Source organism: Cynocephalus volans, chromosome 8, assembly GCF_027409185.1.
Source record: "Cynocephalus volans isolate mCynVol1 chromosome 8, mCynVol1.pri, whole genome shotgun sequence".
In the NCBI taxonomy this organism is placed as follows: domain Eukaryota; kingdom Metazoa; phylum Chordata; class Mammalia; order Dermoptera; family Cynocephalidae; genus Cynocephalus; species Cynocephalus volans.
Genome location: NC_084467.1, coordinates 44312525 through 44326918, shown reverse-complemented (window position 1 = coordinate 44326918; position 14394 = coordinate 44312525). Strand labels below are relative to the sequence as shown.

The window sequence follows — 14394 nt, the reverse complement described above, 5'->3', positions numbered from 1 at the left end:
TGAAGGGAAGAGAAATTTAATTTTTACAATTTTGGGTATTCTATCTTTGGCTTTTTTTCCTGCAGCTTTACAAATAATCCCTGTGAAAGCCTTTTGTAAATTGTAGGGTGACTGGAAAATCTCTGATAGCCTTCAGGAGCACTGAGAAGGGAGTAATTAACTCTGAGGGAGAGAAGGGAGGGCCAAGAAATGGGCACATGACATTGGAAATGAAGCCTGAAGGATTAACAGGCATTTGAAGCAAAGAAGAGGAAGGCTGATGGCAACAGCATGAGCGAGGATGAGTGCGAGAGGATGACATACTTAGAAAACGGGGTGGGGGTGAGGGTGGGGGCTGATACCCACATATCCATATTAGTTTCAGTACTCCTCCTCCTCTTGTACTAAGGCTATATCTTAAGCTGTGCAGCCTTGTAGTCATTCTCTAACTGGATCTGAGCTCTGGCTAAGCATCCTGAGCCTAGGGCCAGCCTAAATCACTAAACGATGTGCACAGACACACACCAATAACATCGTTGATTTGCTGCTAAATACAAATGTGTCCCAAGATCATGCTTCTATCATGGATGGCAGTGTAACCCCAGAACAGCGTAGGCTTTAGAATCAGCAGCGCAAACTATACCAGCTGTGACTACTCAGGAAAGTATAAACCTTACTGAACTTCCTTTCTCTCATCTGTTAAATGGAGAATAAAACTTACTTGTGAATGAGACAAACTTGATGGGGTGCCTGGTACAGAATTGGATCTTAATGGACACTGGTTCCCATGACACATCCCCACATTAGCAAAAGCTGGTAATTGGTAACACAATACTGAGGTACTCAAACCCAGGTCAGGAAAATAAGATACTTTTTTGGAATCACACAGAAAAGTGTGAGAAAATATAGTGCAGAATGTTATGCTCATTTGTCTAATTTATGAAGTTGTAAGAAAAAAGGCTGAACATAGAATACCCAAAACTGTAAAAATTGTATTTCTCTTCCACCCTTCAAGTGGAAAGTATTTTGATGTCTGTAAAAACAGAAAACACACATACACACCCTTCACCACACACACGAAATAAATTTCTTCTTTCCCACCTCCAACAGAGATTCTGCCTTCCAAACAACACATTTGTAAGCATGTATTTCCCATCCTTTTTTCATGCACTTCTTTTCCAGTAGCTTTACATAACCAGGAATAACAATTCAACAAACAATATAAGTACCAAGGTCTCCCTATAGATCTCTCCTTTCTTCTTCTGGGTAAACGGGTCCATTCCTCTGACAAGCTCCCAAAGTGAAGAAAATTGTCAAGGGCTAGAAAAAAGTAACTGGCATAGCAGTTACTTGTGTTCTAACACAACTTCCCAGGTCTTCCCACAGAGCCTATGGTTTGATTTTTCCAACTTGTTGCTGAAGGAGTGTCCCCGGAATAACTGCAACTTGATTTGGGACTGTGGCTATCATACAAATCCAACTTTTTTGTAACTTATAGAAAATCAACCATAAAAGGCCAATGAGATGGCCAACACACAAAATCCAACAACTGGTTTCAACATTCAATTACTGATAGGGCAGAAGACCTGATGCGGAAGAAGAGAGAGCACCTCTAAAGCCCCTTAGGTTAAGGGCACTCAACACAGAGGGGGCCTCTGATAATTCATGAAATGCATTCTGAAGTCATCTAGAATGGAGGCTGCAATCTGCTGTGCTTGGGGGTTTGCCTCCTTGTGCTCCTGGATATCACACAAAAGCTGCAATCCTTCTTCTTCAACTAACATTTTGCAGTATTTGCTGGCTGGAAGAAAATCAAGCAAAGAAACTCCATGGACAACTGGCATTTTAAATATTCCAAAATTACCATATTCACCTTTCTGAAGAAAGAGTACAAAACAATTAAAGTCATTTGGCCCAGGAATTAACAGATAAAATGAGTCAATTGCAAAGAAATATGTCAAAACTTAATGCTTGGCTCGTATGGTGAGATAAGAGATGATCTTTTTAATATGTTTACTTTCAGACAACTCAATGCTTCAAACATTTTTAATCTTAGTTAAAATGATGCAAACTTATTACAAAAATAATATACATTTCAAGTTCAGGCAATATGTTGGACCAACCTCTAAACACTAGATGTTGCCTAAAACATAGTTGAATGTACAAATAAAGGAATTTTCCAAGACCCAGACAAACAGAGCAGAAAGCACTTAAGCTCATGTGAGATAACTTGCAGCTATCCTGGGGCAGAAAAGGACAGTCACTCTCAGTAACCTAGGAATTCAGATTTTAATGTAGAAAGTTGGCAGCAAAGCCAGTGCATAAAGCTGGACCCTCAAAGGGCTAGACAAGAGAAGGGATAAGACAATGAAGCATCTTTGTTTTGGTCTGGGCTCTAGGTGTACACAGGAGTAGGAGAGAAGTCTTTCCTGAAAATTCATAACCACAATCCCAAGTGGGTAATAGGGTTTGAATTTACACTACCTGAATGTTGCTGAGAAATTACTATAAACATTAGCCTAAGCCTAGGGAAACCTCTGGAGCACTTCACAGAAGCAAATACAAAACTGTGCTGAAGGGACATATCCAGTCTAAAATGGATTCTCACAGAACAACAAGCCCTGCTAAAGGTGAGCTCACAATAAAAAAATTTACAAATACATGAAAACCCAACATAAGCAAATAGATAAAAGGAACAGCTAAATTAGAACGGCCCCTTTCAACATACACATACAATAAAGTCACATAAAGACCGCAAAATAATTACTTTTAAAGAAAAAAAGAACAGGAAGATTTGAAAAAGAAGCAAATAAAAATTCTATCCATTTAAAAACGTGTCACTGAAATTTAAGACTTTATTAGTCCAAGAGCAGATTTAGACACAGTTAAAAAGAAAAATAATGAATCCAAAAGCCAACAATTAACCAGAACGCAGCACAAAGAAACAAACACATGGAGGCTGGCTATATGACCCTGAATGTGTTGCGCCCAACCTTGTCTGATCTTGGGAGCTAAGCAGGGTTGGACCTGGTTAGTATTTGGATGGGAGACTGGCTGGGAATACCAGATGCTGTAGGCTTATGCATAAATAAAAAAAAATTTAAAAAGACATTGAAACTATTGAAAAAAAGGTTAAAAGATGTGGAGGATACAATGGAGAAGGTACAATTTATGTCTGATAGAAGTGCAACAAGAAAAGAATAAAGAAAATGGGGGAAGGGTAATATTTTAAAAGAACATAGCTGAGAGTTTTCATCACTTTGAAAAGACCTGAATTCTTAAATTTGGGAAATACAAGTCTCAAGCAGAATAAAAAATATATATCTACATTCACATAAAATGTAGTAAAGCTGCACATCAAAAAAAATAAGAGAACTTGAAGGAACCAAAGAAAAAGAAAAATTACCTATCAAGGAATGATAATTAGGCTGACAGAAAACCACAACAGCAACAGGAGAAGATACTGGGAATATTTTTTCTTCCAAATGCTGAAAGAAAATAACTGTCTCCTAGAATTCTATACACAGAATTTTCTATTATTTAGGAGGGTGGGAGGGACCCACATATTTTCAGATAAATGGATTTTGTCACTAATAGGCCATCATTTTTTAAATTTAATTTTATTATTCATTCATTCATTCATTCATTTAAAGATGACCTGTAAGGGGATCTTAACCCTTGACTTGGTGTTGTCAGCACCACACTCTCCCAAGTGAGCTAACCGGCCATCCCTATATAGGGATCTGAACCTGTGGCCTTGGTGTTATCAACACCACCCTCTCCCAAGTTAGCCATGGGCCGGCCCATTAATAGACCATCATAAACTGAACACAGATAAAGAGTGGGGTAAAAGAAGCAATAATGAGGAAAAAAAGATAAAGAAAAAGGTAAACATTGGGTAAATTGAAATAAGCACTGAATGTATAAAGTGATAAAAGCTAGACTACCTTTAAGGATATGAAAACAATGTGGAATAAAAATATATTGATTAATCATGTTCTTGGATGGAATGACTCATAGTCATAGAGATGGGAATTCCCTTTAAGTTGACTTGTAAATTTAACATGATGCTGATAAAATATTAAAAGGACTGCTTGGGGGACAAACTTGAAAACATGAATCTACAGCTGATGTGAAAAAACTAAGAAAGAAAAGCCAACACAAATAAGAGTAAGTAGTACACTAATCTTTCCAGATATTAAAATATACTATAAAACATCAATAGGTAAAACAGAGTGGAGTTGACACATGGATAGATGCAACAAACTAAAAACAGACCAGAAAAATCCAGAAAAGGGTAGCTTGCTTTTAAGTATAGAAAATATGGACTACTTAATGAAAGAGAGTATTGGGACAAAGTAGCAATCTAGAAAAAAAATAAGTTATATTCATACCTCAGACCATACACCAAGAAAAGTTTCAAATAGATCAAAGACTTTAATATAAAAAATTGGAAGCATACTAGAAGAAAACATGAGACTTCTTTTATAATCTAAGTGTAACCATGATCTGAAATCCAAAGGCCATATAACAAAAGACTGACAACAAACAAAATCAGACAATAAACTGGGAAAAAGTATTTACAACATATATCACAAAGACCTAATATATAAAGAGTCCCTTCAAATCAAAAAGAAAAAGACAAAATAGGTAAAAAGTGAATAAAGTATATCAATAGACAATTCACGGACAAGAAAATGACTCATATAAGATGGTTAATTTCCCTCAAAATAAGACATGTCAACTGAGAGTATCACCTTCATCTTAAATTGACAAAGATCAAAAGTTCAATTAGGGCTGGCCGGTTAGCTCAGTTGGCTACAGCGCAGCCTTATAATACCAAGGTCATGGTTTCAGATCACCGTACTAGCCAGCCACCAAATAAAACAAAAAGAAAAGTTCAATTAACATTGTTTTTGCAAGAATATAGGGAAACCGGCAAACTTTCATACTCTGATTTCATAATCAACTCTCTGGAGTTCAACTTAGCAACACCTATCAAAATTATGAATGTTCATAACCTTTTTTTTTTCTGAAGATGACCAGTAAGGGCGTCTTAACCCTTGACTTGGTGTTGTCAGCACCACACTCTCACAAGTGAGCAAACTGGCCATCCCTATATAGGGATCTGAACCAGTGGCCTTGGTGTTATCAGCATCACATTCTCCAGAGTGAGCCATGGGCCAGCCCTGTTCATAACCTCAGCAATCCTAAGGAATCTGTAGAATAACTCACACACTTGCAAAATGATGTATTTTATTTAACAAGTGCTATGTACTATGCTAGTAATAATACCATACTACATACAAATGCTAGAACAGCCAAGCTCTATTCTGAATGTTTTATAATTTTTTTTTTTTTTGGTGGTGGTGGGGGCAGGTGGAGAGGCAGCTGGCTGGTATGGGGATCCAAACTCATGACCCTGGTGTTAACAACACCAAGTGAACTAACTGGCCAGCCCCTAAATGCTTTACAAATATTAACCGACTTAATTCTCATACCAACCCTATGAAGTAGGTACTATTATCCCCATTTTATAGATGAGAAAACTGAGGCACAGAGAAGAGGTTAATTTGCTCAAGTTGCACAGTTAGTAAATGGCAGCAACTGGGAATAAAACACATGGTTACAGTCTGTCCTCTTAATTACCACACTATTGTACAAGTGCATCTTTCACTTTTTATTTATATGTCATTATTTATTGAAGCAGTGTTTATAAGAGGAAAAGACTGGAAACAATATCCATCTAAAGGAGACTGATTAAATAAATTATTATATCCATAGAGTGAAGAAATACTGAGGAGTCTAATTAATAGTGCTCTATGTGAAGTCAGATCACTAGGTTAGAACCTTGGCTCTGGTAGTTTTAACCTTGGCCAAGTTACTTAATTTCTCTGTGCTTAAGTTTTCTCATCTGTGATATATGGATGATGATGATGATGATGATGGTGACGATGATGATGATGATAACATAATTAATAATGCTAACCCCTTTGTAGTTGCTGTGAAAATTAAATGAGTTACTCATAAAGAGCTTACAATACTGCCTGGTACACATTAAGTACTCAGCTAAGTTTTAATTGTTGTTATAGTTACTACTGTTGTAACTGAATATACTGCAGTCTGTTTCAGGGCCACTCTGATCTGCATATCTATTCATACGTCAGCACCATTCACAGTACCTTCTTATATGTTAAGAGAAATGTTAGAGCAAGCTCCTAAAATCCATTTTTCTTTGTTGGTTGCTTCCTATTTATTCTGCCAGATGAACTTTAGAATAATTTTCAGATCCCCTAACTCCTATCTGTTCACTTGAATTGTATTATATCCATAAATTGACATCTGTGTCTTAGTCTTTCCACCTTGGAATGTGGTTATATCTTATAATTATTTCAGGCTTTCAAATGATCTCTCATAGTTTTCTGCATATACAAAGGTACTTCAAAAAGTTCATGGAAAAAGAGAATCATTCTGTGAACTTTTTGAAGTACACTCATAGGTCTCATTATTTGTTAAAGCTATTTTATACTTTTGTTGACAATATGAAGAGTATCTTTTCCTTTAATTTTCCTACATTTTCTGATTTTTGCTAGTATTAGAAAATTATTGGTTTTTAGATACATTATATCTAGTCAATATGCTAAACCTTTAACTCTAAAGTTGTCTCTTGGGTTATCTAGTATAAAATCATAGCCTATATTTCTTTTATAATAAAAGCAAAAATTTTACAATAATCTTGTGCAAAGGATATACATAAAAAATTCTCAAAGGGGATTTTAAACAGTAAGACATTCAAAACCTTTTAATCTGGCTGGGAACTGGTTCCCCAGCCTCGCACACACAGACCATTACAAAGAAGCAGATCTATGTATTACTATATGAAGAGCATTAGTGATAAACTGTTCAGGGAAAAGAGCTAGCTGTAGGATAGCATGCACAGAATGAGTCCACTGTCATATTCATATACAACATATACTAAATATAGCATGTACATAGAAAAGCGTGTTAATTATTAAATTATTAATAATACTTGCCTGTGTGAAACAGGTGTGGGAGCAAACTTTCACTTTCTATATTGATACCCACCCCCAAATATATCACTAATTCGGTAGCAATTTCTCAACTAATAAAAACTTTTTTCAGTTTCTTTTTTTTTTTTTTTTTTTTTTTTTTCGTGACCGGCACTCAGCCAGTGAGTTCACCGGTCAGTCCCATATAGGATCCGAACCCGCGGCGGGAGCGTCGCCGCGCTCCCAGCGCAGCACTCTACCAAGTGCGCCACGGGCTCGGCCCATTCAGTTTCTTTTTTAATAGAGCTAAATTTGGAGGACACAGGTAAACAATTTTTCAAAATTCATATTAAACTATTCGTTGTACAATAAAATAGCTAGTAAACTACTGTTCTGAACACACACTGAATACATACGGTTTTTACTGCAGACATGATACATAGCCCATAGTGCCCACAGCTGAACCTCTGGTTGAGAGAAGTTACCAAGGAGCGGGAAAAATGCCTTGAAGGATCTAAGAAAGTACAAAGATGTTAATTCAGAACTCAGGCTAATTAATGTTCAGGGATATAATAATAATTTTCAACATTTTCTCCACAGGGCCAATTCCTCACTAAGACAGATGTATTACATTGAGCATACAATGGGAGTTATCATTTAAGAAATTGCGTTCTGTGTTAGACACTCTACACATTCAATATCTCATTTCATCCTCAATCTTGGATACTGTCAGCCTCATTTTACAGATGAAGAAAACTGAGTCTCACGGATTTTCTCGAGATGATAATCACAGTATCACAGAGAAATATGATTTGAACACAAGGTTAATTGACTTAAATACCTTATCACTGTATTATTGAGTACACTGAGGAAAAGTTTTTAAAAAAAGCACTCCATCATCATGAAATTACCTGTAGGTCACCAATGCTGTCATCTTACAACTTGAACTTGGCCAATTCTGGATGGTTGCAAGCTATACAAAAGAGAGAGAGAGGGAGAGAGAGAGAGAAACCAGGATTCTAATATTGTATTTCATCATTTTAAAAGTCATAAGACTATTTCATGTCATTTATAATTACATATATTTGAAACAACACACATTTTCAAAATATGGGAATGATTAAACAAATTTAGATAATCTTCCTTGCCAAAATGTCAATCAGATAACCATTACAATATATGCAGAATATATGAACAAAGTCACATGGAAAAAAATACAATAAAAACGGTCTTCTATTTAAAAGTAGTAGATTGGGCATACATTAACGTCTACTCCTTTCTCTAATATCATTAACTGAATAGTAAAAATGGCTTAAAATAAAAGAAGGCAAACACACAGAAAAGAAAGCAGACGGAGAAATGGTAACTGATTTAATAGCTCTAGCACTGGGGAAGGTTAAAAAACAAACCAATTTGAACAGAACCCCAAAAGAAACTTAAAAACTTGGCACACCAGGTACTTTCTGAAGTGAAATTAGAGGTGGGATTGAAAACAGAATTGGTTGAAAAGATCAAAGGATTGAGACTCCCAGATCTCCTCTTCCACCTCTAACAAAAAAATTTTTTTTAGTTGGTTATGAATATTCCTGAGATATAAAGCTGACTGTCACCCTCATGCTCAAGATGTGAAGGCCAGATCCCTACTGGCAGCATGCCCATTACCACACCCCTGTCAAAAATTTCTTACCTGGGCTACCCAGTGAACAATTAAGGGTAGGAGCACTATGCTAAAAATCAAATGAAATTTTTTTTTTTTTTTTTTTTTGTAACCAGTAAGGGGATCGCAACCCTTGGCTTGGCTTCACGCACACCGCGCTCAGCTTGTGAGTGCACCGGCCATCCCTATATAGGATCCGAACCCGTGGAGGGAACGCCGCTGCCCTCCCAGCGCTTCACTCTCCCGAGTGAGCCACGGGGTCGGCCCTCAAATGAAAATTTAAATACTGAATGTTAAGACTCCCCTGCCCCTAACTCTCTTCCTTTAGTGAGCTTTTAAGACTGTTGGCAACCAAGCTCATAGTTTTCATGCAGGAGAACAGAAAAATCTTCCCCTGTTAAGTTCCAACCAGTTTAGGACAAAAGATCTAAAGAACCAACATTGAGGAACACCTAATCCAGATCACTCCATAATGAAGCCCACAGTTGACAAGTTCCACTCATCTGCACACAGTTTCCAAACAGCCCCGCTCTTCGATATTAGTGGATACTATAGGATCACCATACACTTTAAGAACATCTTTAATATAAAAGGAACAAAACAAAAAGGAAAAAAAGCAACTTGCAGGAAACAGAGACCTTGGAGAAAAAAGAAAACTTAATAAAATTCAAAAGGATCATTAATTATCTTTAAAGAGATAAGACAAAATAGATATAGCAACCATAAACAAGAATAGGATATAGTATTTTTAAAAAAGCACTTAGAGAACAAAAAAGAAGTTCTTGGAAATATAACAGCAGAAATGCAAAATCTAAGTGCTGCGCTGGGAGCGCGGTGACGCTCCCGCCGCGGGTTCGGATCCTATATAGGACTGACCGGTGCACTCACTGGCTGAGTGCCGGTCACGAAAAAACGACAAAAAAAAAAAAAAAAAAAAGAAATGCAAAATCTACAAGTTGAACTTGAAAAAGATCAAGAAAGACAAACAAGGAGATAAGTGAGATAAAAAAAAGTATAAGAAGGCCAACATCCCACAAAGAAAGAGACAGAAGAAAAAAAAGAGAGGGTTAAAATAAAAACAAACAAGAAATTTCCCAGAACTGAACAAAACAAACTTCTAGAGTGATTAAGTACCCAACACAACATATGAAAATAAACCCAAATCAAGGCACATCGCTGTGATTTCTGAATAGAAAGGACAAGATCTTAAAGCTTTAATAAAAAAACGTACACACCCAATAGTGATCCTAAGAAATGAAAGACAAGGCCGGCCCGTGGCTCACTCGGTAGAGTGCGGTGCTGATAACACCAAGGCCACGGGTTCGGATCCTATATAGGGATGGCCGGTTTGCTCACTGGCTGAGCGTGGTGCTGACAACACCAAGCCAAGGGTTGAGATCCCCTTACCGGTCATCTTTAAAAAAAAAAAAAAAAAAAAAAGAAGTGAAAGACAACAAAGATTTTAAAATTCTGAAGGAAAAATATTTCAAAGCTAAAATTTCTACCCAGCTATTTGATCAACTAAACGTGAGGGGTAAAATAAAGGTCTTTTCAAACAGGTAAGGTCTCACTTCCACGCATCACTTCTTAGGAAGCTACTCGAGGATATGATCCAAGAAAATGAGGATGTAAACTAAGAAATAGGAAAGCATGCAATCCAGAAAAAAGGGAATCCAACATGAGAGGGGCAAAGAGAATCCCCAGGATAAGAGCAAAAGAATATCCTAGGATGACAGCAGTATAGTAGATACACAAAACAAGCAGACCAGATGGAAGAAACACAGGAGACGCTGAGAAGGTGAAGTGGACAGAATACGTTTGAATGTACTGAAAGATTTATACTTGGAGTATAGGAAAGGTGTGCATAGGGACAGTGCAAGAAGAATCTTCATTTCCCAAAGAGAGAAAATAAAATGACAGATAATGTCTAAAAGCACAAAGTCAAGAATAAGCAGGCCAGTTATTTCAGTTGGTTAGAGTGCAGCCTTATAACCTCAAGGTCATGGGTTTGGATCCCCTTACTGGCCAGCCACCAAAAAGAGAGAGAGAATAGCAATATAGTACGTTTTTTAGAGAGATGGAGGTAAATACCAAAGGAAATAGTTTTAAAAAGAGCTGAAAGTGAAAAAGAGGATTGGAATAAGCCATATACAACTGTCTGTATGTGTAACTTCTATATAAGAAAAATATGGGAAAGGATGCAACAAAATGTTAAGAGTGGTTAGCACTGGGTAGCAGGGTATAGGATGACTACCATTTTTTTCTTATTTCTGTATTTTTCTGTATTTTTCCCATTTTCTACACAATCATATATTTCTAAAACTCTTATAATCTAGAGAAATAAGTTTTCTGCAAGAAGAGATTACTTTGGATTTTATAAAAAGAATGGTTCCTGTACCAGATCTTGGAGAAGAGCTCTCCTCTGAAGGTCACGGGACTTCCAGGACTGTTTGTCAGATGTCAGGTGGGCTATGATACCTGCAGCAAAATAGCTGATTTCCATTTCCTCACTATGGAGTAAACTGCTGATATGCTCCATCACATCTTCGGTCACCAGCTTGGACGAGAGCTCTTTGACTTCAGCTATGTTGTTCTACAGGTCAGATGGAGCAGTGAGTATCAAGCACAGGAAGAGAGGAGAGAATCAGGAACTGGATCTTCTCCCTTTCCTACTGCTCAGCTCAGATACATTCAGAACACTTACTCCCATCCCACTCCCTTTCGACTTAGCCTAATACCCACAGTGCCACCTCCTGATGATGAGGGTGATCATAAATAACACATCAATGAGTAAGCACTTACTAAGTGCCAGGCACAGTACTAGATAAATAAAAATTGTCCTTTTAAATCTGCCTTATCTCATTTAATCTTTAAAATAATCCTACAGAAAAACTTAACACTTGCCACGACTAATTTGTCAGGCTCACACTGCTAATAACTGGTTTAACTAGAATACAAATCCAGGCCTGACTCAAATACTTGTACTTAACATTACTGGGAGCCTACTAATTGTTACTAATTGTTATCTTGAAGTTTTAACAATAACAATGAAAGGCAGGTAGTATTTTCTTTATTTTATATATTGCATTAGTTTTCTATGGTGTGTAACAAATTACCACAAACTTAGTGGCTTAAAACAATACGCATTTATTATCTCACGGTTTCTGTGGGTCAGAAATCTGGCATGACTTAGCTAGATCCTCTACTCTGAGACCTCTCAAGGCTGCAGTCAAACTGCTGGCTGCTCTGCATCGTCATCTGGAGGCTCCACTAGGGGAGAATCTGCTTCAAAGCTCACTCAGACTATCGGCAGAATTAATTTCCTATGGTTGCAGGACTGAGTGATTGAGTTTCTTGCTGGAGGCCATCCTGAGCTCCTAGAAGCTGCCCAAAGCTTCTTGAAATGTGGGCTTCTACCTTCTCCAACAACTTACCTCATAATAGTTTACTCCTTCAGAGCCAGTGAGGAAGAGACCTACAGCATCCCTGCAAGCAAGATGGACACACGCACACACAGAGCAGTCCACCCTTACCTGCAGTTTCACTTTCTAGTTTCAGTTACCCAGAGTCCAAAATATTAAATGAAAAATTCCAGAAACAAATAATAAGTTTCAAATTGTGTGCTGTTCTGAGTAATGTGATGAAATATTGCACCATCCTGCTCCATCCTGCCCGGGATGTGAGACATCCCTCTGCCCAGGGTATCCATGCTGTATACACAACCAGCCCATTAGTCACATGGTAGCCATTTCAGTTACCAGATTGACGGTCATAGTATCACAGTGCTTGTGTTCAAGTAACACTCATTTTATTTACTATTGACTCCACAGAGCAAGAATAGTGATGTTGGCATATTGTTATAATTGTTCTACTTTATTATTAGTTATTATGAATGTTTTACTGTGCCTAATTTATAACTTAAACTTATGATAAAGTACGTACATACAGGAAAAAAACATAGTACGCATAGGGTTGTGTACTATCCACAGTTTCATTCATCCATTTGGGGGTCTTGGAATGTATCCCCCAATAACAGATAAGGGGGGAATACTATACTGTAACATAATCACAGGAGTGATATCCTATCATCTTTGCCATATTCTATTAGCTAGAAGTACCAGGTATTGCCCACACTGGAGAAGAGAGGATTATACAAAGACACGAGTGCCAGAAGGCTGGAATCATTGGGGGTCACCTTAGGGCATGTCTGCACAAATAAAAAACAAAGATGAAACAGATAGTCAAAGTAAACACAGCAGTTAGTATTAACTTCTGCTGCTTCCAAAGCAGCTTTCAGGAAAGCAAACCCTAGATACTCGTATGTTGAAAAGAGCACAGGACACTAAAGATTGAAGCAGAAATTTAGATCCTCTCACCCCTGCCCCCTGATTTCCCTCAGTGGCCTGATTTCACTGTTAAGTCTATCAGACGATAGCCCCTAAACAAGGAAGGGTAAGATGACAGTATTCTTGGCATAACTGAGAGGGATGCCTGAATCCCAAGGTTTCTCTTGCAGACCTTCGTCATTCTGAGAGGCTCTCAAAAAGATAAAAAGTGGATGATCTTTTAGGTGGGCAGGTAGGATACTTTGCACTGTATAGGATATAAGAGGCTTCAATCCAACTTTCTGGCATTATTTCCCATTGCTTTTCTCCTTCCCACCTTCTCCCAAAATTCCAACTATTCTGTTTTACAGTGTCCCTCAAATGATCACATTTTCTCATCCTCCTTTTCCAAAGATGACCTTTGTCCCCTATCTCCCTTGTCCCTTCTTTCTACTTTTCTGTACCTTCCAAATTTGCAATATTAATCATTTATTCCTTTCTATGAAGCTTTCCACATCTACTCTATTCTGAGTCCTATATGTGCTAAGTATACAAGAGGATAAGGCACAGTTTTCAAGGAGTTCATGAACTAGAACCAAAGGCTACAACCACTAGACTTTGTGTCTCTTTCCTAGCACTTACAGTCAATATTAAATTAGAGAGCTATTTGCATACATGTCTAACACCACCTTCCCTATGTTATAAGCACCATCAATTTCATTTATTTCATGTATCTGTGTCTCCCATTGCACACAGCATGGCAAACTGCAGGTGCTTACGATATGTCTTCTTTATTTTTTGTGAATCTTCACTTTTATCTTTAGGAAACAAAGAATTTTCTCAATTATGAACCTACTGATTGAGAGGCAGTACAGAAGTATAAACAAAGAAATTTCTAAAAAATTGACTGCCCTAGCAAAAAAGAGAAAGAAAATAAATAAATAAAAATGAAAAAAGAGCTAGACAGCCCGAGTTTGGATTCTGATTCTGCCTCTCACTACCTAGGTGACTTAGGATAAATGGCACTCCTGTGACTCAGATTCTATATGTATGAAATGTGGTAGAGTACAGATGTAACACAATCTTTTCTATCCCTGTGTATGCATCCCTTTGCTGCTCCTCCTATCAAGGGATGTCCACCACTGCCTATAATCTGGGCTTAACCATGGAAACTGCTTTGGCCAATGAGACATTAGCAAATGTGACAGAAGCAGAGGTTTAAAAAGCACTTGTACAGTGGAACGTGATCTCTATTGTTCTGAGACTGCCATGGAAAAAAGCCCGTGGAGATACAAGACCCAGCCAACAACGAGCACCACCGGTCAGGCATGAGAGTCAGGTCATCTTAGACCATCCAGCCCCAACTGAGCCACCAGATGACTGCAGGTACATAAGCAGCCCCACATGAGACCAATAGCAGCTC

At 37.7% G+C, this 14394-nt stretch overlaps 1 protein-coding gene across 1 annotated transcript in view; it reads right to left on the bottom strand.

The window, feature by feature from the left end:
* Positions 1-1601: 1601 nt before the first annotated feature.
* The window catches only part of ZYG11A (zyg-11 family member A, cell cycle regulator), a 61524-nt gene continuing 48731 nt past the window's right edge, over positions 1602-14394 (bottom strand). Inside the window, 4 exon segments of the mRNA XM_063105753.1 lie at positions 1602-1780; positions 7406-7503; positions 7901-7962; positions 11045-11239. Coding sequence (XP_062961823.1) covers positions 1602-1780; positions 7406-7503; positions 7901-7962; positions 11045-11239 — 534 coding nt within the window.